General features: G+C 40.8%; 1 protein-coding gene across 1 annotated transcript in view; it reads left to right on the top strand.

Annotated features, from left to right (window-relative positions):
• Positions 1-18059, top strand: part of dock4b (dedicator of cytokinesis 4b) — a 112453-nt gene extending 94394 nt beyond the window's left edge. Inside the window, exons 43-52 of the mRNA XM_014985181.2 lie at positions 458-541; positions 1324-1443; positions 1788-1909; positions 3338-3449; positions 5710-5791; positions 7065-7174; positions 9212-9284; positions 11776-11892; positions 12534-12595; positions 15524-18059. Coding sequence (XP_014840667.2) covers positions 458-541; positions 1324-1443; positions 1788-1909; positions 3338-3449; positions 5710-5791; positions 7065-7174; positions 9212-9284; positions 11776-11892; positions 12534-12595; positions 15524-15979 — 1338 coding nt within the window. The 3' untranslated portion in view covers positions 15980-18059. The remainder of the gene's footprint in view (positions 1-457; positions 542-1323; positions 1444-1787; positions 1910-3337; positions 3450-5709; positions 5792-7064; positions 7175-9211; positions 9285-11775; positions 11893-12533; positions 12596-15523) is intronic.
• The last annotated feature ends 3389 nt before the right edge of the window (positions 18060-21448 follow it).

The following is a 21448-nucleotide window of genomic DNA, read 5'->3' as shown; positions in this document are numbered from 1 at the left end:
CCAGGCTAATTAACTAGCTAATATTAGCGTATTTGTTTTGTAGTAAGCAAAACCTATGGCTAAATTACATTGGTACTTATTATATTCTTATTATTAAATCAATGTTTTAAAATAAAAACAAGAGTATATAAATGACAGAATTATGAATCGAATTAGTATTTTATAATTAGCTTAGCAGCAGGAGGACTTTTTGCTGCTTCTTTGTTTATGCAATTAGAAAAATCGTATTAAAGAAAAAGCTTCCTACTCCTCTAACATCCAATGGAAGTAATGCTGTTTTTTGTTCACTTTCCTTGTGTGTTTGCTCAAACCTCCCTAAACGCACTGAAGGGCTGCACAAATACAAGACATAAAACGCATTCGCATTCACCGAGTGACGGCCTGCTGGGACTCAGGTAACATCGTCACGCGGAAAGCACAGCCGCCTTCAAATGTTCTGCATTTTGTTTACTTGCAGGCCTTTTTCGTGAAGGACTATATTATGAATCATCCCGAGGACGGAGACAAGATTGGCCGACTGAGGGAGCTCATGTTTGAACAGGTCTGAAATGAAAGAAATAATTATCTTTGGGGATGGGGGGGAAACCCTAGACGCACTGTAAATTTTTGATTATAAGAATGTGCTCACAAAATTCTATGGTTATTATTACTATTAATTGTCATAAATCCTTATGTGGGTTTGTTTTTTTACACATAAATATAATAGCAACTACAGTGTCTGCCTGAAGTGTTACATTCATCACCACTACGAATATAATGTTAGTTTGGTGTTTGCGTTTGGACCATGCTTTGTTTTGGAGGGAAATTATGCTTAAATAGGGAACATTATACATAAAAACCCAAACTATCACATTCCCCACCACGCATATTCTGTACGCAGCATTGGTTCCTTTATCCTTTAGCAATATGCAGAGAGATCTTACACTTTTTTTTATCATGGTTGACAACCTTTTTTCATAATTCTGGCTGGATTACCAGGAAAGGAAGATTTTATTTTAATGGGTTTGCTTACTGGCACAGATCCCGCTTTTAGACATAGTCCATGCATTTTTAATGAGGGTAAGACTGCGTTTTGTCCCAGAACTTGAATATAGGCTTGTATATCCTGCTGGTGCTCCAGCAAGATATATTTAAAGTGAAGTTCAGAGATTTGGATGTAGCTGTACACCTTCATTATTCTGACAATGATCCACACAGCATAATGTCGCCACCACCATGCTTAACAGTTGGTGTGCTCCTCCGAATAAAATATACTTCTTATCATTCCGGGCGAATGTCAGGCGCTTGGAGCTGTTATTGGTCATTTCTGTCTCTGCGTTCCAGGCGCACATCTTAGAATACGGCCTCGCTGTGCACGAGAAGTACGTTCCCCAAGACATGAGACCGCTCCACAAGAAGCTAGTGGACCAGTTCCATCTGATGAAATCCAGTCTGGGCATACAGGTAGGCCACCAGGTTGTAAATCGGGGACAACCTCAAACGTACCAAGCAGAATTTTCTGAACACCGCACGTCTTCTGTCATTTCCTTTTGAATTATTAACGGACGTCTTTGCGGGAGCAAATTCGACAGTAGAAAGCATCTGCTGCGCTCAAACTTCCAAGCGAAATGACCCCTGCTGTCTGCCGAAGGCGGGGGTGGAGGGGCGGGGAAGGGGGAGAGCCACCCCTCATTAAACAAACTTCCCCTCATCTACATACCACGGATTTTTATTTGCGTGCCTCACGCTGGCGCCGAGTAGCGTTTTTTTTTTTTAATCATCCCGCTTTCCTCCGTGTGGAACCGCAGGAGTTCCCGGCTTACGTGCGCGCGAGCCCCGTGCCCTTCACCAACGGGAGCCCGCGGACCTACAGGAACTCCGTGCCCAGCATCATCAGCCCCGACGCAGGCAGAGGGGTTGCAAGGCGGAGGTGACGACCATTTTCTTTTTACGCATTTATTTGTAAATTGCACCTATGTATATGTCAAAGACAACTGTATTTTATCGTGCCAAAGATTTAAAAATGACCATAAAAGCCGTCTGTCTGCATCTTCCATCTGTTTATGGTGTTGGTTTATAATAAAGGAAAGAGTGGGGGAGGGGGGGTAACCTACAGGGATCTGTCTATTCGACTGACTGTTGGTGGCTGCGCTTGTGTGTGCGTGTGTGTGTGTGTGTGTGTGTGCGTGTGTGTGTGTGTGCGTGTGTGTGTGTGTAGGTGTTTTGATGTGTTCAGTGACCCTTCCACCCTGTCTACCTGCGACATTCTCCTTCCCACAGTCTGATCCCACAGGGCACAGAAACTTTGGGGACGCATGCATCACTTCAATCTCACTGTGACATTTACCCTTTTTTTTTTTTTTCTTTTTTCTTCCCCCATGTGCAAAGTTTTGATTTCTGTGGAGACGAGAAAAAGAATGCAAAAACTGTTGGATATCATTTTTTCTTTTCTTTAGATTTTGATATCGTTTTGGTGAAAGGCTGAAGTTGTTGTAACAGTTGTTTATTATCCAAACTGATACCTCTCTCTCTCTTTTTTTTATTTTCCGCTGGTTTGCCCTTTGTGCTGGACTCCATGGTGAATTTATGGTAAGTGAAACACAGTTACCTGCCAAAGTAACAGAAATATATATATATATATATATATATATATATGTATATATATATATATATATATATAAATGTAGCTACTAAGGCCCTCCAGAGTGGCTATTTATAACTGTGGACAATAATAGTGTTTGGCATGTTTTGTTAGGGGAAGATCATGACTGATTTCATTTAGCGTCTGCAAAGAATGTTCAAAAAAGAGTGACGGTTATTTCACAAAAACCACTATAATTCGTTTATTTACTCCAAATGTTTGGTCATTAACCATTATGCTGTGCTGTTCTTTTAAAACAGGTTCTTTAAAAATAATTATTTAAACTGCCTAAGCATTCTGTTTCAATAAAGGTTTGATGTTTTTAGTTTAAAATGCAAAAAAGAAACAAATTCTGACTTAATTCAGTGTTTCACTGTAGGCAGCATTTATGTCATGGTTGCTTTTAGCCAGCGTATCATTTTCCATAAAACCTTAAGCATATAGTCCAAATGTACTCAACATTTACAAGATTGTTTAAAAAAAATGAAATGCGCTTTAGTTATGTGCTACTTTGATAAAATATCCCCCCCAAATACTGCGCTGAAGTTTACGGCTCACAACGTGAGAAAATGCAAAAAAAAAAAAAAAAAAAACGTTCAGTAGGAATTTCAACTCTTTTTTTTTTTGAGTTCACGACAGATTAGAAAAAAACTTCATTTCCTTTTACAAAGATCCTCCGTAACAAGCTCTCTCCCTCTGTCTCGTCAGCCCCTGCAGCTACCCTGCAGTGAACCGGTACTCCTCGTCCTCTCTTTCATCTCAAGCCTCCAACGAAGTCAGCAACATCACCGGCCAGTCGGAGAGCTCAGATGAAGTCTTCAACATGCAGGTAATCCCTCACCTGTAAAACGCACATGCAAGCAGCCTCTTTCTCGCGCGCTACCCACATGCCCCGGAAAAGGCTGTTAAAGTAGTAGATTGAGTCCACATCCCAACATTTGCCCTCTTGCTCTCCCCACAGGCTCAACTCGCATCACTTCTTCTTTTTTTTCCTTTTCTGAATCCGCCCGCACTTCCCCCCCCCCCCCCCACTCCCCTCTCTCTCTCTCTCTCTCCTCTGACCCTTTTTTTCCTCTCTATCATGTCGACTTTTCTCTTCCAGGGCTCTGTCCGACCAAGCAAATTGTCATGATTATATCAATTCAGGACACGGTGCTTTGTGCGGGCCGTCCAGGGAGCCCTGCCTAAGTCTAATCTAAACTGGATTTGGCCAATTCAAAGAGCTGCCGACAACTCCTGGCAAGCCGTCCGCGGCACCTGGCAGGACCGGAGTAATAATAAGAGAGGGGAAACACGGGAGGCAAAAGAGGGCTGCTGTCAGGAATCTGACCGAGTCAATTAGGATAATAGATTGGAATATTAAAGCTTTACTTTACCTGGGGGAAAAAATGATGCAATAAGACATCCAATTGAAAATTTAGGTTTTCATTTTCAGGTGTTAATTGCAGTTATTTGATATGCGTTAGTAGAACGAGGCACCGGCTTTATCGCTACAGAGGCAGTGAAGTTCAAAAGTATTCATACCTGTAGCAGACTTGGATTGAAAACTGTTTCTATCCAACGAAGAAGCTTGTTTTTGATTGGAAATGAGACAGAAATCCCTCAAGTCATGGCTAAACATTTAATATAATATTTTTAAAAATGTCATTGGATCATCGGGGGAAAACTCCTCGCATCAATTTGGCTTTTACATATCTCTGCTGTTCCAGTATTTTGACAGCTGGCTTCAAGTCTTTGGAATGTTTTTGCTCGCTCCACAGATTCTTTGTCAGATTCCAGTCAAAACTCTGGCTGAGTTTTTCACACAAACAAGAAAAAGAGCAAGATGTTGTTATTGTCGGCGACGAGATAAGGACGTGGCTCGTGCTTCGAAATCGCTCGGTGTACCGTGCCGGGTGAAACCAACACCGCTGTTAAATAAAAGTCAACCATCCAGTTTCATTCAGTTGGATGGAAATTAAAATGAAAGGGGAAAAACAACCTGGTTTAAAATGTGTCCAGATCTCCACCAGCTGCGTGTTGGCGGATCAAATTTCATACATTGGTGTTGAGGGCCGCAGAAAAAAATATTCCTAAGTTTGCAAATGACTCGACGATAACTATAAACAAACTGCTGGTGTTTGTGAGCCCCAGGAGCTAACGGGGTTGCTGTTTTTATTTTTTCATAGAGATGCATTATTTAGAGTTTTGCAGCTGATTTTCGATCTCTTATATTTTTTTTCCCCCAAGACTCCATCCTGCCGTTGTTGACTTAGAAAAACGGAGAAATACTTTTTTTTTTTTTACTGATTAAAAATGTTTTAAATAAATCATTACCATTTCTCCAAAGCATATCAAGGTTCCAGTGGGTAACATTGACAATGCTATTTGCTTTGTAAACCACCAACAGATGTTGCTCAGTATTACAGATACTGACTATATTTCTAGTAAATGAATTATGACAGGTACTCTGGAAATGTGTGTTTATATGGTACAGAGTAGAGATTGAAACACAAATGGTTTTATTTCCTCCAAAGATGTGATTAGTAATGCTAACCACTCCAACGGAGCAAATTGGGAATATTCAAATGTAAAATTTACTTCTGAAAGTGCTGCCATTATTTATATTGAAGATTTTTAGTTCATATTCTCATTTAACTGTTTGCCTCAAAGCATAACAATGTATTTTCTCCTAAGTAGTGCTACGTCACAGTTAGCCAACGTTTACCTAGCTAACTATGCTAAAATTGCTACTAATGTACATTAGTTTTGCAAGTTTTATATACCCTCTTTATTTTTAAACTAAATCCATCTGAAATAGCAGAAGTAAATGCACTGATTGTGCAAATCACTTGAATAATGTCTTTAGAATAAAGACTTTATTCAAGTGATGGAGAAAAAAAGCTTTGATTTACTCTAAGACTAAGGATGAGTCTTTGTCAGTATTATTTAGAATCAGTGGTGATGCCACACTGTGCGTGTTTGAACCAACCAAAGCTGTTGTAAACGGGCTATATAAATAAATGAACCTTGACTTGAAGTTTATTAACATTAATGTTCTGGTGATTTAAGACGGATGTTCATAATGCTGTGCTGTTTCCCACCTGCAGCCCAGTCCATCTACCTCGAGCCTCAGCTCCAACCATTCTGCCTCGCCCAACGTCACCAGCTCAGCTCCCTCCAGTGCCAGAGGTAAGGTGGCTTCTATCAAAAAAAACAAAACAAAACCCAAAAAAACAAGCCCTGTGGGCTAGCATGCAGCTGATATTTCAGTCCCAAGTAGTTTGAAATATCGAGTGTTCTTTACGTGCAACGTTGTACTTTAAACCTTTCGGCGACGCCATCTCCCAAAACGGAACGGCAATCCTGTCTGATGAGGTCGGAGCCCGGCGGAAGATCCTCAAAGGGAATGAAGAAAAAGTGAGCTTGATGGAAAACAAACCGAGGAAAGGCGAAACAGAGAGAATACAAAATGAAGACGGATAAATAAATGAGCTGGAAGAAACGGTGTTGAAGGGAACATTGCGCCTGTGAAAGCGCGCAACGTGGCAAGAGAGAATAAGAGATTCCTACAACCGAGCTGACTATTCCCTTCTAACAAGCGCTGTCCAGGCCAGACTCGGTTATCCGAGCGTCCACCGCTGGGTAGAGTGAATTGCTAATGCCTCGTCCTGCTGCCCCTCTCATCCCGATGTGTTCAAATGTGTAAATGTGTTTCTGCCTGATCCCGATCATAAAAAGCGAGAATATATGAAGACGTTTATGGAAGCGAATGCACTCCCCTTTGGCAAGCCGCTGACAGCGGGCGGCGCCCTTATAAAAGTGCCCTCTGTCTACCCATAAAGCGCGCGGAGAATTATTGCCTCTGTGGTGCTACCTGAAGGAGAGCCAGCGATTGCTATCTTATATTCATATGATGGTCTTCCAAGTGCTGTCAAGTTGGCTAATGGTTCAAGATTCATGCGGCGGCCGCTGAGGGGGAAGGGCGGCAATAATGACGGACCAGTTTGCTCGTTTGGATTTCGCCCCCGTCAGTTGACTCGCGTTACACATGTTGCCGTGTCGAGCTGTGGCTCACGTCCCCGTTGTGATTGTCCAGTGTAACGGAGGAGGCGAGGGAGTGAGGAGGGTGTGTGTGTGTGTGTGTGTGTGTGTGTGTGTGTGTGTGTGTGAAGGAGGGGCCAAGCCATTTATCATGTTGTGGAGCTATTGAGGCTGAAAGGACGGCAAAGAGAGAGAGGCTTGGAGGGAGAAAGAGAGATTGGCCTTTCCTGATTGCCAGTATTTGCGGGTAATAGCCTAACACCTTGCTCCCTGTTTGGTCCTGAACATGTTTGCGAATGCGCATGCTTGCGTACGCCTGCGTGTGTGTGTGTGTGTGTGTGTGTGTGTGTGTGTGTGTGTGTGTGCGTGCGTGCGTGTGTGAGAGAGGCAGAGCTCTGACATATCATACTGTTCATTTCAGGTTCACCTCAAATGGCAGAGAAACACAAGCATTCCAGAGAAAATGCCTGTCTGTCTCCACGAGAGAGACCGGTCAGTGCCATCTTCTCCAACCCCCTTGATCCTGCACAGGTTGGCAAATATAAACATATTTTTGTCTATTTATGTCTTGCATTTTTCCTCTTCATAAATTTCTAATTTGTATTAGTAGTTGATACATTGCCATGGAAATGCTTATTATCTTGCAAAGTTCTTGGTAAATTCATTCAGGCTCCAAAGTCTTTAGCCAGTATTCAGTAATTGCTTGATGCTAGCATGACACTAAATTTCCAGATATAGTTTTAATTAGCGTAAAAATAATAATACGTGGCGCTACTTCTCTTTGTTCACCATGGCGGCCATTGTGCTTGACACCGAATTTGAAAAGATGGTGAAGTTGCATGAGCCTTCTATCAACCAGCTGGTAAGCAGTGCGCAGAAACAGGCTAGTATTTATGCTAAATACAATATGTTGCACAGCCACAGAAAAATCCTGGTGACTCAGGCACCTTTCAGTGCAATTAAATGCCTTTTAAACCATTGAACATTTTGGATTTTGGAAATTAGAAGAGAACGAGACCATGACCTGGACATGACGCAGCAGGACACAATAAGTTCTGATCTCCAGCCTGCTTAAACTTTTCACACTGGGACTGTGTCAAAAGCGATGTTCAACAAACCCTTCAGCACATTTAGCAACTCATTCAGGGCAATATTTAGAGATATAGATTGCATTTGCATGCCATAAGCGGGGGAAAATAAGACGATAACCTCAAAGAGTGAGCCATTTCATCTACTTTCTGCTCGCCTAAGAGGTTTATCTGCAGCTCAGTTGAGTTTTTTTTTTTTTTTTTTTTGTCAAAGTGTGCAGTTGTGTGATTGGGACACAAAGACAAATTAGGAAGCAGATCTATAGTTGTCCGGCGCGGTGTTACATTCCGCCTAGAGGGAAACTCCGAAGTTTGTAACAACTGCAGCAGCCAATGAGGTGCACACTGTGGCAGAAAACAAGGTCACCTTGTTAATGTACAATACATCTCAATGGGTTGACTTCCGCCTAAGAGACAAAAATGTCTCCTTGGCGAGGGCTCGTGGTGTAAGGCCATTTTGTCGCTGAGAGGTGCAATTTTTCAAGAGCAGTAGATGTTACTTCTGTTTTTGCTAAAGATTACCCCAGCTTTGTTCCGTTATGTGGCAGCGGCGGGGGGGGAGGGGGCCAAAGGAACCGTTCTGTACACCAAGCTCATAACATAAAAACAAGAGGTTATGAGAGCACACTGATATTGTAATTGCTTTCCCGGTTGAAGGACAGTACGTAACGGAACCACACAATCAATCCACCGACAAAGCCCCGATAACAAAACAAACAAAACAAAACAACCCTAATCTGTTTGCTTTTCAAGGCCGTTCATCGCTCGCGGTCGCGGCTTAATGTGGAGTTCACCTCTTTTTCACCCCGTTTATGTTTAATTCTACGGAGGAGATTATTGCCGATGACCTACATGCCGCAAAGCACTTTTATTGGGTGATTAATGTCGGTTATTAGAAAGACGAGTTGTTTAGCTGCATTCTTATTTTTTGCGATTTTAGGGCGAGCGCAAAGTCATTTCTCTCAGGCGGAGCCAAAGCCAACATGTCTTGACATTTCTTTGCAGTTTTAAATTTATGATCTGCCAGATAATTAGGTCTTTTACACTTATATAACATGTCATGGTAGGATGTTTATTTTTTATTTTTTTGTATCATGATATATAAAGGTAATTCTTCATGATAAAATATACTTGCCCAAAATAAAAGTCTCCATGCGCACATCCCTATTGCGACATCACAAAAGGGTTAAGGAAACTAATCCACTATTTTACATATGTCTATCTATATTTTTCTTAGTGTATTTCACCTCTTTTTTTTTTTTAGAAAATCAAAGCTAAACTTATAGCAAAATCTTGAACACTAAACTTGTTATGATACTCTGCTGTTTGTGCCACCCATATTCTAAAACTCTGAGCCTTTTACGAGAGCTTTAGTCCAATTTTTGTAAAGGCATCGTCTATATCATGGAGCACAGCTGAAATATCTTCATAGGTTGTGTGTGTTTTTAAGATTAATTTGTGTGATTTCCTTGCTCTGCAGAGAGCTCCTGCTCACCAGATAGGCGACACCACTCTACCCAGGAGTGACCCCAACCTCTCGGCACCAGATAAAGGTACACATTCGCTATCGTTGCACATCTATTTATACTCCTGAGTTGTACTGGGAACTGTCCACTCAGCAATCAGAAACACACACAAAAAAAAACCCTCTTCCAGGGAATATCTCTTATTTTATGTCTATAGAAAAAGTGTTTCTTCGCATCACATCTGCGTTGTGATGCGAAGCTGCAGAAGCGGACAGCTTCTTGGGTTTTCGTCTGTGCATGCGGTACTGTCCAGAGTGTCGGCCATCTTGCTCATACATGCAGTGTGTATTTATTACACACTGTACCGAAGCTTTTTTCTGGCAGCTGCAGCGAATATCTCCGTAGAAGCTTCTTTTGAAAACAGAAATATAACAAAAATGCACTGATTGTTTTTTGGGGGTTTTTTTACGACCTTTTCAAAGAACCATTTTTTTTGCAAAGCCTTGACCGTACATTTTCCATTCTGACTGAATTCGGTTTTTCTCAGAGCCGTTATTGACAATAACATTTTTTGTTGCATTTTTTTCCTAATAAACGCCTACATCAAGAAACAACTGAAGACAGATCTTTAATATTTGTTGTTTAACAGTAGTTTGGTGAATTTTGTCATTTCTATAAATTCTCATTCTCAAATTCTCAAGCCTGGTGTGCATCGCTCAGATTGGATATGGTATCGCAGTTTAAAATATGCAGTAAACCTATATTATGTGTTTTGCAATTACCTTTTGTAAAATACAATTTTGTGATATAAGACGCACACCAGGCAATACTGTCACATAAAATTAGTCTTTTTTTTTTTTTTTTTTTTTTTTTTAATTCTTGCCCTCTGCAACCTGATGCAACATGTCTGCCGTCAACTTTTCAGCCAGAGTCGATGCAGACATTAGCATTTTTGAAGTGGGTTCAAAACAAATCCTGAACATAAAAAGAAAGACTTTTTTTCTCCATCAGACCCTAAAGTATTATTCTTTAAAGCATGAAAAGATTTTTTTTTTTTTTTTTTTTTTCTTTAGCCTTTACTGTTTCTCCGAGCTTTACGAAGGCTTTGGGTGCTATGAGATCATCCTCGACCAGCTCTGAGCCGGTTTTATGGTCTTAAACACAATTATTCACAGCTCTGCCAAAATTCTTCCAATTTTCTTCAAAAACTTTCCCCCGCCTCCTTATTTTCTTTTGGACTTAACATTTAAGACGCAACAGAACGAGCAACAACAGCAACGACTCCACACTCATTTTCCTCAGCGTAGGAATAATTACAGATGGTGTCAGATGACGCTCCTTTTAATAAACGGCGAGGAGCGTGGATGCGATGGCTTCCTTGTGACTCGCACGAAAACACAAAACTGTGATCTGGAACTAACGCAGCAGGAGAAAGGCGCTGCATCACAATATGGTGATGCGGGCTGTCTGCACTGATGACAATGATAAAAAAAAAAAAAAAAAAGGTGGAAGAATTTACACAGAACCTGTTACTGAGGAAGTGTAACTTTTTTTTTACCTTCTAATTATAATGTTTGGATGGCGTTGTTAGAGTTTAACACCCACTCTAAGGCTTAGCATGCAAGGAACGACTGCATCGATTTCCTGATTGCAGCTTATTCTCACAGAAATATCTGCATCTGAGGTCGTGACCGAACGTCGGCTGATTTAATGAACTTGAAATTTCAAATAGACATGCGTCGTTTTATTCCGTTCTCTGCGGAAAATATCCAAATGTGCGCATGAAGGGAATCTGTGGGAATCGGAGATAAATCTGTAAAATGCAACAAAAGGAAGCAAAAATAATCAATTTGATTGACAGTGAGCAAACAACCCAATGTCCTTTGTGGGTGCTTTTTTTTGTTTTTTTTTTGTTTTTTTGAGGAATGTGACGTTGCATCATTTCTACTCAGCTACTCTTACTTCAAAGAAAAGATAGAAGTATGTGGTGCACAATAAGCCAAGCTGTTGAAACGGCTCATGTTGAATCCGTAACTCTTAATTATTGGACAGACCCATTGCAGCTTTAAATATTTGTGGGTTGGGGCAATTATTAAATCTCCGTTTCCATTGGACTTTAATAGTAAAACAAGTCTTCTAGCTATGCACATTCTTGAGTCATAGAGATGTTTTGGATTTATTTTACATTTTTTTAGGCCAATCAGAAGTATTATACACTTTTTAATATGGATGACTCCATGACTTCTTGGTGAGGTGAGGCTATACAGTTATGTGACATCTAGAGGTCCATTTTCTTCAAAATGGGAAAGATCAGAGAGCACACCAGGGAAATGTTTATAAGAGTATATTGCAGAAAATGTTTTAAAATCTCGATTTATGTCTACAGTCAGATCAAAATGCACTTAAAGTGTGAAGACTGATGCATTTGCAACGACTCTAACCTCACTCATCAGCATGTTATTACCCATAGAAAATGTCAGTGTTTCTACTGTATGTTGTGTTTTTGCATGCAAACTCCATCCTGTAATTTTTTTATTTATTTATTTCATTTTGTGTGGTGTGTCTGTGTGCTGTAAAGTGAGACCCACTCCCAGTAGCTGGAGCCTTGACAGTGTCAAAGAGCGCGCGCCGTCCTTCTCTGACAATGTCTCCAAACCCACATGCCCTCCCATCCCTCCCAGGCCTCAGCACCCAGGTAAAATGGCCGCCCCTCTGCTGAAGAATGACGCTAACTTCTCCCAGTCCGGCTTTTGACACCTGCCGCTCTCGAACGGCTCTTCTTTTTTTCCTATTTCCCCCCATCTGACTCCTCCTCCTCCTGCTGTTGACATCCTCCTCAAGCCGTATGGCATTTCCGCTCCTTCCATACTGACTGGCATCAGATTCTAATTGTACTTGTTTCAAATTTGTGTTTCATCGCAATTTAATTCTTCTTCTCCTATCAGCTCGAAGTGTTATTTCAGTTTAGATTTTTATTTTTTTTTAATTTATTTATTTTATTATTATTATTTACAGATGAAACCGATTTAGCTTCAGTGTTTTCGGCTGTAGTGCAGTTAACCCGGCAGCGTCATCAGCAGATGGAGTCGCTCTCCCTCTCCAGAGCGCGAGAGCAGCTGTTGGGTGTAGAGGCAGCTTAAGGCAGTCTGGAGGACCTGCAGAACAACAGTGTTTATTTGATTTTGCTGATTCTTTCAGCTCTAGGCTCTCTTTGCTTCGTGTGTCCTTGTTTGCATGACTTCATGCTGTGTCATCCCACTGTGTGAACGAAAACGCTGCTCCCCTAATTCTATTCCCCTCTCTCTCTCTCTCCATTTTTTTTTTTTATGTCTGCAGCTTCCTCCACTAAAAACACCAGGTCGCAGTCGCCAGGTCCCATGTCCAGATCGCCGCAGAAGGTCGGTCCCGCTTCTGTTCACTCTTCTGGAAACGGTCATTATCCCGCTCTGTGTCGAACGTGAGACGGAGACGGGTTGTATTAACTGCTCAGTGGAGCTGTGACCAGCTCCACCACTGGTCACAGGACTTTAATGTGTCAGCCGTCCCAAAGAGGTTCCTAAACGGGATTGGCTGGAGGGTATTAGCTAAATATATTCAAGGTTCTGCAGGGATGTCACCTGTTTAAATGAAAACGTACATGGGTTTATTAGACTTCTACATATATATATATATATATATATATATATATATATATAGTTTCTGTTGTTTTCTTTATTTAAAATGTCTTCCAGTACTAGTCTGTCAATGTTGATTGTAATTTAAAGGTTATTGATCCTTGACAATGTGTACTTGCACTATTGTGTCATTATTGCAACTATATTACTTGAAAATTGTCTCAAAACAACATTATCGTTTATTGCAAAATGTTCTGGACAGTTTATAACCTAGCCTGCAGGTCATCTGATGAAATTGCTGTAAAATGAAGCTTGTGGTTAAATTCTAAAACACTCTGGGTGAAAAATTCTTGGTTATGAACAGTTTTGAATCGCACTGTAAATGAAAAAGACTTTGCTTTTAATGCAGCGAGGAGACCTGTTAGTTAGACGCACTAAACGCTCCCTTTAGCATCAATCAGCCGAGGTGTTGAAACAACCATTTAGTATCTTTGACCTCCGTTTTTTTTTTTTTTTTTTTGTCTGCAAACAAACTGATTATTCTTGCTTTGACTTCATGCTCAGATTTCTCACTAATGAGCTTCTTATTAGTTAACACCAGCCAGTCGAAGCTGCAGAAGTTTGAGGAAAGGTTAAGTAAGCACCGCGAGAGCTCCTAATGAGGGTAAAAACAGCAGCACCGATACTGGTCTCCATCTGGCTGGACTCGCCGTAGTTTGGATTTTTTTTTTTTTTTTACACAGACAGTGCTAACCTCTCCGTCTTCTCACTCGTGACAATTATGTTGTGTGTGTTTTTTTTTTTTTTTTGTGAGTGGCCGCTCAGCGCCCGGTGTGCGGCAACTTTTAGTCAGATTCGTGTGCGACGGCGGCACATCCACGCCCGCCGAGTGTGTTTGCGGCCGCGCGTTGCTGAGGCGAAGCGGAGACGCCCGGAGTGATGCGCCAAGCCACACGGCGCCGAGCCACACGCCGTGGCGACCGATCCTCTGCAAGACCCCAAGCAGAGCCGCATTATCCGGCGCATGAGCGCACACACATCATGGGGCTGCAGCCGGGGGCCCATTAACACACCGCAAACCCTTGGGCAGCAGTGAACCTGCAGAAAATAGATGCAGCCGCTCTGACAGCGCTGCACTCACTCGCCCGTATAGGAGCAAAAACAATGTTTGGTCAGAGAGTTCTCTTTGGGGTGAAAGAAGAAGAAGAAGAAAAAGCAACGAGTTTAAATTACTTATGAGCGCTTTATTAAGTCTATAGATTTTTATCAAACTTGACCCAGATGAAATAAGGTTTCTCCACTTGTGCATGTCAAATGGTTACCTTTCTTTGTGCATGCCCCTTGTAGTGTGAAGTGTACTGATCAACTCCATAGTCCACTGGATCCAATTAGGTTTAGCAGACACACTAGCAGCATGGCATAATTGCTTAGGAAAAAAAAAAAAAAAAACATTTTAAAGTTTTTCTTTTCTTCTTTTTTTTTGTAGGATTGGGCAGCATATTGTATTTTTTTTTATCACTGTGCACCAGATCCATTAAAGGAGTTTAATAGCTTGGTGCTCTTTTATTATTATTTTTTTTACTGGATTCTGTTTGTGCGATTTATTATTGCTACCTTACAAACAGCATAACAGAGGTGCAACTGCACTAATTCATTACTTAGGTAGCATTAACAAATTATAAGTTCATACAAGCATGTGTTGAGGTTATTATATTGTTTAACCTTTAAATTTATGCACTTTTAACCAAGGCAAGTTTCATTGAATTTTAAATAAATATGCTTAGAATATGAGAATGAAAGTATTTCCTTTTTTTTTTAAGTTGGGATTGTGTAGAGTAGGTATCAGCAGGTGATGTGTTACCTGCAACAGCCACCGGTCAAATCAGTCACAGATTAGAAATTTTGACTTTGCGGATGACTGCAGAAAAATAAATCATTGTTGAGACAGCATCATAAGAATTTCTGTTTGCAGTTTGGAAAAGGAGCTCTGATCAGGTGATACCAAAATTTAACCCAGAGATGGGTGGTGCCAACAACAAGCTATTTATGTGGAATCTGGTTTCGTGAGCATCGTTCTACAACTAGGATCAAACGTAATTGTATCTTTATGACAGGATTGAATTGACTTGTATATACCGGACATAAATTGTCTCTGTTTATAAGGTGCATTGAATTTCAGTTAAATTATCGTAAAAGAAAGTTTAAAAAAAAAAAAACAGTTGGAAGCAGGAATGTTCAGAGCATCGGGATTCACAAATAAGATTTCATAAAGAAAAAAAAAGGAAAAACTCAGCCGAAACAGGAAAGAAACAAATGAGCACGTTCATTAATAAATAAACAGGAAGGTTCACCTTACAATGGAAGGTCACCCACTTTAACAAAGCTCTTTCTCTGCCCATCTGCGTTACCTTGTGAACGAAATGGACAACCTTCAATGGGATACGAGTTCCAGCCGATGCAGCGTGTTCTGATACTGATGAATGAAAGCTGCACATTTTTTGTGAAAAGTTAAAAACATGGCTGGAAACTGTAATATTGTTTCCAGTGAAAATGCAAGTGTTTATCTTGTAACTGTTTAGAAAACAAAAGTAATAGAATCAGATGAAAATGTGATTTATTTTGACATAGCAGGGAGTTTGTTGCACTTTTCGGTTTGCTAACGTAGTAAAAAAATAAATAACTTCTATCCTGTGTGTCCTTGTCCTTCCGCAGACCGCCATGCCACCTTTCACCCCTTCCCCCACCGAGTGCCAGTCCACCAGCCTGGTCTCCAACTCGCCCGTCCTGTCCGGCAGCTACAGCAGCGGCATCTCGTCTCTGAGCCGCTGCAGCGTGTCCGAAGCTTCGGGCACTGAGCTGCCCGCCGGCGACCACCTGCCGCACCCTTTGCCGCCGCCCGCCCCGCTGCCGAACTCCATCTCCAGCAGCTCCGACGAGCCCATCCGCCGGGAGAACAAGACCCCGCCTCCCTACAGCGTGTACGAGAGGAACAACCCGCGCCGGCCCGTGCCGCTCCCGCACAGCCTCTCCATCCCGCCGCAGACGGACCCGCCGGCCCTGCCGCCCAAACCTCACCAGATCCGCACAGGCAGCATGAAGCTGGACGGGAACGCCGACCCTCGGGTGCCGAGACCAAGACCCCTGCCCAGGAAGGTGTCCCAGCTATAGGTGTATGTTTAGGTGAAATAATAATAATTAAAAAAAAAAAAAAAAAAAAAACACACACACACACTGGCGTATTTTGCACTTTTCTACTCGGCACTCACTTTTTATGTGATTCTCAGTTCGGCATTCCCGACGCTCCCGATAAAAGGGGCGGGCTCACCGATTTAACAGGCGGTCAGAAGCTGGCAAAAAGAGGTAAAACTTACCGGATCAGAAACGGTTCACTTCCACGTTTACTAGAGGCATCGACTCTGACGTGGTCATTCCCCACTGGTTCCTCCACAAACCGTGGCCAGTCGTAACGTATGTTTACCCAAACCTTCTAGAATTGAAAAGAAAAAAAAAAAAACACAATTTTGACAGAAACAATTTCAGATGTATGTATATTGGTATACATTAGTTTTTTTGCCTTAAGTATTGGAAACAGAGTCTTTTATCTGTGAGTCTTGCACGTTTTTTAATTATTTAGTTTTTTTTTTGTTTTCTGTTTTTACACACAACTCAGTATATTTGTATACTGTTTGGCGAAAAAAAAAAAAGGTGCTAAAGGCCTCGAGTATGCATTTCGGTGAAGTGTGGAAGACAAGGGTGTGTTCTCATTGTTATATCTTCTCAAGCGAGGGTGTAGAATACTTTCTAAAAAGAGCTTATAACTTTAATCAATCTCAATTTAGAGGCTGCATTTGTGCCTCGCGTTAAAATTCATACAGTAGTCGTGACTGGACGTGGGCCGATGTGAGGCTGTTTTGGTACGGAGTAAAAATACAATTTCAGGGTACAAAGCGTAAACTGACGGAACAGAAGCAAAACTTGTAGCCTGGTTATATATATATATATTGCAAAAAATAAAAATAAATTGCAGCGGACTCCGGATGCCTTGATAACGATAATCGGCCCACGACTAGTTGTGACCATATTGGTCATGTTTGTAGGCAGGAATCCGTCTTTGGCACAGTAATGGCAGGTTTGAGGCGCTTTGAGCGATTTTTTTTTTTTTTTTTTTACCTGCCATTTTTGCAAACCAACACACTGTCCTTTCTTTAAACTCAGTGAAGTGAAGTCATGACGTCAGGACCAAATGCATGCTCTCAAACTGTTTGCCGGCATAGGTTTAATGCCGTTTATGTGAACACACCCTGTTCTCTCTGCATGACATGTACATGGTAACACATCTTTGAGCGTGGAGGGGTTTAGTAGTCGTGCCAAAGGAAACTGGGGGGAGGGGGGGAAAGTCCGATAATTTTTACTTTTTACCTCAAATCTCAAAGCGAAACCGCTCAGACATGCTTGAAAATCACATTTTTTTTAACACAAATTTCCTTTAAAAGTCCAAATGAATCTCTACTTCACCCCCGATAAGTTTTGAATCTAGACAAGCACAAGAAAGATTTTTTTTTTTTTTTTTTTTTAAGTGAACTGTATTCGAGCAAATGTCATGATGGAGTCGGGAGTTTTACAATCAACAGTGACCTTAAAACATAAATAAGAGGATTGATGGGGCGGGAGGAATATCTTCAAACAAATCAAAGTCAAATATTTGTACAGTTGAGATTTGTTTTCTGTTTAATTAAAAACACGGACGTGAGTAGACTGCACGACGAGTAGTTGCTCTGTTCAGCTGTCGCTGCGATGAATAGTTGTCCTGTGACAGGCACATTTCACACTGTTTAAGTAAATTAGATGGAACTTCAGCATAAATATTCAGCAAATTAACTTTGGGATGTGGGTGAGGACTGGGTAGCTTTAGCATTGTTTGTATTTTAATTTTCTTTTGTTTTTTAATTCTATGTTGTGAAGTTTTGAGATTAAATATTCACATTAATCAGTACTTGAGAACATGTAAATTATGAAGAGATCAATGTAAGTATGCCAAATATGAAATTTGTGTATTACAATTAAATGTAAATACTGTGTTTTTAACAAGATGTAGCTATAACAATTTACAGCTTTGAATGTAATGTTGAAGCAGCAAATTATTATAAATGTTCAAACTTTTATTGTTTTTGTGAGTGTAGAGAAACGGAGGTCATGCACAATGACTCTAACTCATTTACAAGTTCAATAAACTGCCCTATGGAATAAAGATGCAGTCACTGGAAGATGTTTTATATCCCACGATTGTTACCTTTGTAGAGTAATTATGTTTATGGGAGTTGATGTTAATTTAACCAATAAAACAAAAAAACAAAAAAAAAAAAAAAGCCAAGCTCTACCGGGTTTTCCATAGTCATGAAAAGCGATCTTATTTGGCCTGGCTTGTGTGTTCCACTGAAAGATGGACACTGAGTAGGGATATTAAAAATGAAAGATGGCAGGGCATGAAGTATAAAACTTACAAATTTATGTAAAGCTAAATGTCTCTGAAATGATTTCAAACCATTGCATTTGTTGTAAGAGACATTTTTAATCAATTTCAGTATGCAAACCTGAATGAACTCATTTCTGATTTGCAGCCAGAATAATAAAGTTTGAAGTTTGGGATGTATGTAAGCCTGTATAGGACAAAGTTCCTTTTGCCACCATGTACAATGAACATTGTAGCAAGGGAGATGTATTGAAAGCTTGTTGTTAAAGAGCAAAGTATTCTTTTCAGCGCGAAATTGTTTAAGGCTTCTTTATTTTTAGCAGAGATTATGAGAAAATTGGAGAGGGCTATTTATATTCTCTGATAAGGTCAAATAAAAACTAATGCATTTTGAGAAACTCATTGGATACAGTCAATATTTTGATTCTTTAAAAAAAATCTGAAGGTAGCCTTCAAGAGATGCACTGAACATGAAAATTAGATGCTTAGCTAAATGGGTACTTTTGTAGCTACGTTAGCTCCTCTTGTCCAAATTTTTAGGGAGTGACACATTAGCAAACTCCCCAGATGCTAATGTCATGCTAGCTAACTGAAGCTTTTTTCACGGTGTTCAGTCAGATCAGCATACGTTGTCAGATAGTCATACGCTTAGCTCAGACATGTATACGCCGTCATTACCATGTGGTTTTATTTAATCATCAACATAGAATCATGACGTAGATCATCATACACTTTAACTGCTGCATGGCATCCTGACTTAGCGGTTAAGTAGGTCAATGAGTTTTACACGGGCGCGTGTTGTAGTTGACTGCAGCTGCAGCCAGACCTGCTTTATTAAATACACTTTGAAACCACGACAACCCATGTATATCTATCTAGTTATCATATTATAAACAATTTAACGACTTATTTTCGTCATAACTTGTTTCGTATGCTGAACTGACAACTCCGCTGACGGTCGGACTTCTTAATGCGCATGCGCGGGCATGCGTCCTCACTGCATGTATGCTATCCTGACAGCGTATGGCTGTCTGATAGAACATGGACTTAAATGTTATCACCGCCTGCCCGTGCTGCATTATATTTTGAAGTGGTTCTGGACTTTCAAGTGAGTTTGAACAAATTCTCTACAAATATTTAAAATCTTTGGAAATTGTATAGTTGGGGTAATTAGCTCGGTGGTTAGCTAGCTTATGTTCTCCCCGTGACGTGCCTTTTGTCGCTGTAATGAGCTTAAAACAATAAATTGGATTTTGCTTATTGTTTTTTTATGTCCAGCGCAGGACAAAAATGACGTCACACGTTCTCTGACTTGCTCTTCCTCTTCGGGACTCAGAAAATACTAAAGCCACCACTCCGCCGTGTGGTACTTGACCCCAAACAATCGCTTTGAGTTAGAAAACGCTAAATGCGAATGTGCTGCTGTGCGGGAAAGAAACCGTGCAGTTATGCAAACAGCATTCAGAGTGAAGTTGTACATCATTACGGGTATAGATCATGGTTATCATTAAAAATGCATGGTCAAGTTGCTGCGAAGCGTACAGAAACACACAGGAGGGGTGACATATTTATTCTTTTTTTTTTCTCACTGAAGTCTGAAGTGAGAGACAAGCTCAGTTGCTGAGATCTTAACAAGGCAGAAACACAGACGCCCGTAGACATGAAGAAGAGGTGGGAAAAGAAGAAGAGGAGCAACAGGAATGTCTTAATGACAGTATGGAGGTTCAAGGTGATCGGGGATGTGAGGAAGAAGATGAGATGAAGGATGCAAAGGGACCAGACAACATGCAGATGCCAGGCAGTGAAAGGGAAATGAGAGTTGGAGCCATCACAGCAGACCGCCAGCTGAGCCGGCCGCATGGTATGCAAATTACTGCTGCACACCTTTAACAAAACAGACACTGCTTAGCTAGCTTGAACCGATTGATTAATTGGGATAAAAGTTATGTTTTAATGGAACTCAAATTTTTCAGGGTGTCAAATTGATGTTTTCCTAGTTTTTAATTTTCAAAATGAATTCCGTGTTTTGGAGATTAAACAAGTTATTTGACCCAATCAAGTGCATTATGCTTCATAATCCAAAATTGATGAAAAACCTAAAAAATAAAATGTTATTTAAGTCAACAATAGAGGAAGGAAGTGCAAAGTTGAAAGGAAAGTAAATCTCTCTCCTTTTTTCCGTTAAGTAAAAGGAATGTACATTTGCGGACTTTAAGTTAATGGTTTTTGGTTCCTAAATCATTCACCAGTTCGTTTGTTCAAGATTTTTATTTATTTTTTGGCTAAGATAACACAGCACTGATGCACAAGGAACCTTCAGGCGTTAAAATAGCAGCAAGTGGTCAAACATGTCGTCTATGTTCACAGCAATGCAAACCTGTCAGATTTATAGTAGACTCTGTGAAACAGATGGGTCTTAACTTGAGGCCTGTCCAAACTAAAATAAACTAATTATATGCCATAATTATAGAAGTATATATATGTTTGCCATATGGGGCCATCCCACAAATTCCCCTGCTTCCGTCATAGCACCCCATAAACATTCCCTGATGGTCCTTTTAGTTAAATGAATATAAACCGTGCATCCGTGTTTATTTTTGTGCAGCCTCTTAAAATACATAAGCTTCATCAGAGGTACTACAGACAAGCAAGCACATGTTAACCAAGACGACCTCCGTGCGCGCCCGCTGGGATCTTTTCAGGCCACAGACTCCGGTCGGGAACCTGTGCTTCAGGCTCCGACTCTGAAAACCAATTTCACAGGCAAACAAAAAGAAAGCCTCAAAGCTCTTCGTTTATGAAAAAAGCTGTTTGTATAGGTTAAACAGGGTGTCTTAGTACACAGTACAACACCTGCACATCTGAATATTTTCTTCTCCCCGTCCCGCTGAGCCATTTATAACATTACAGAGAACAACGGTGTTTAGAAAGGGGCAAAAAAAAAAAAAGAATCCTCTAACATTCAGATGTGTAATTGGTTCTGTTCGATAAACACGGGAATCAATAGCACAGAACTGGCGTTGTTAAGTCTGGCAGTTAAAAATCTCCTTTCGCCTCGCGCGGTTTAGAAGGCCGTAAAGGAGTTAGTGGTGTGTGCTAACAGAAGACACGTTTACACAAGGGAGCAAGTTCCGTGTTTATCACAAAGCATCTAATTATCCCAGCAC

Source organism: Poecilia mexicana, unplaced genomic scaffold (assembly GCF_051168715.1).
Source record: "Poecilia mexicana isolate PSO_F unplaced genomic scaffold, ASM5116871v1 scaffold_23, whole genome shotgun sequence".
Taxonomy (NCBI): domain Eukaryota; kingdom Metazoa; phylum Chordata; class Actinopteri; order Cyprinodontiformes; family Poeciliidae; genus Poecilia; species Poecilia mexicana.
The sequence above is the reverse complement of the archived record's forward strand: the minus strand, read 5'-3'. Positions and strand labels throughout refer to the sequence as shown.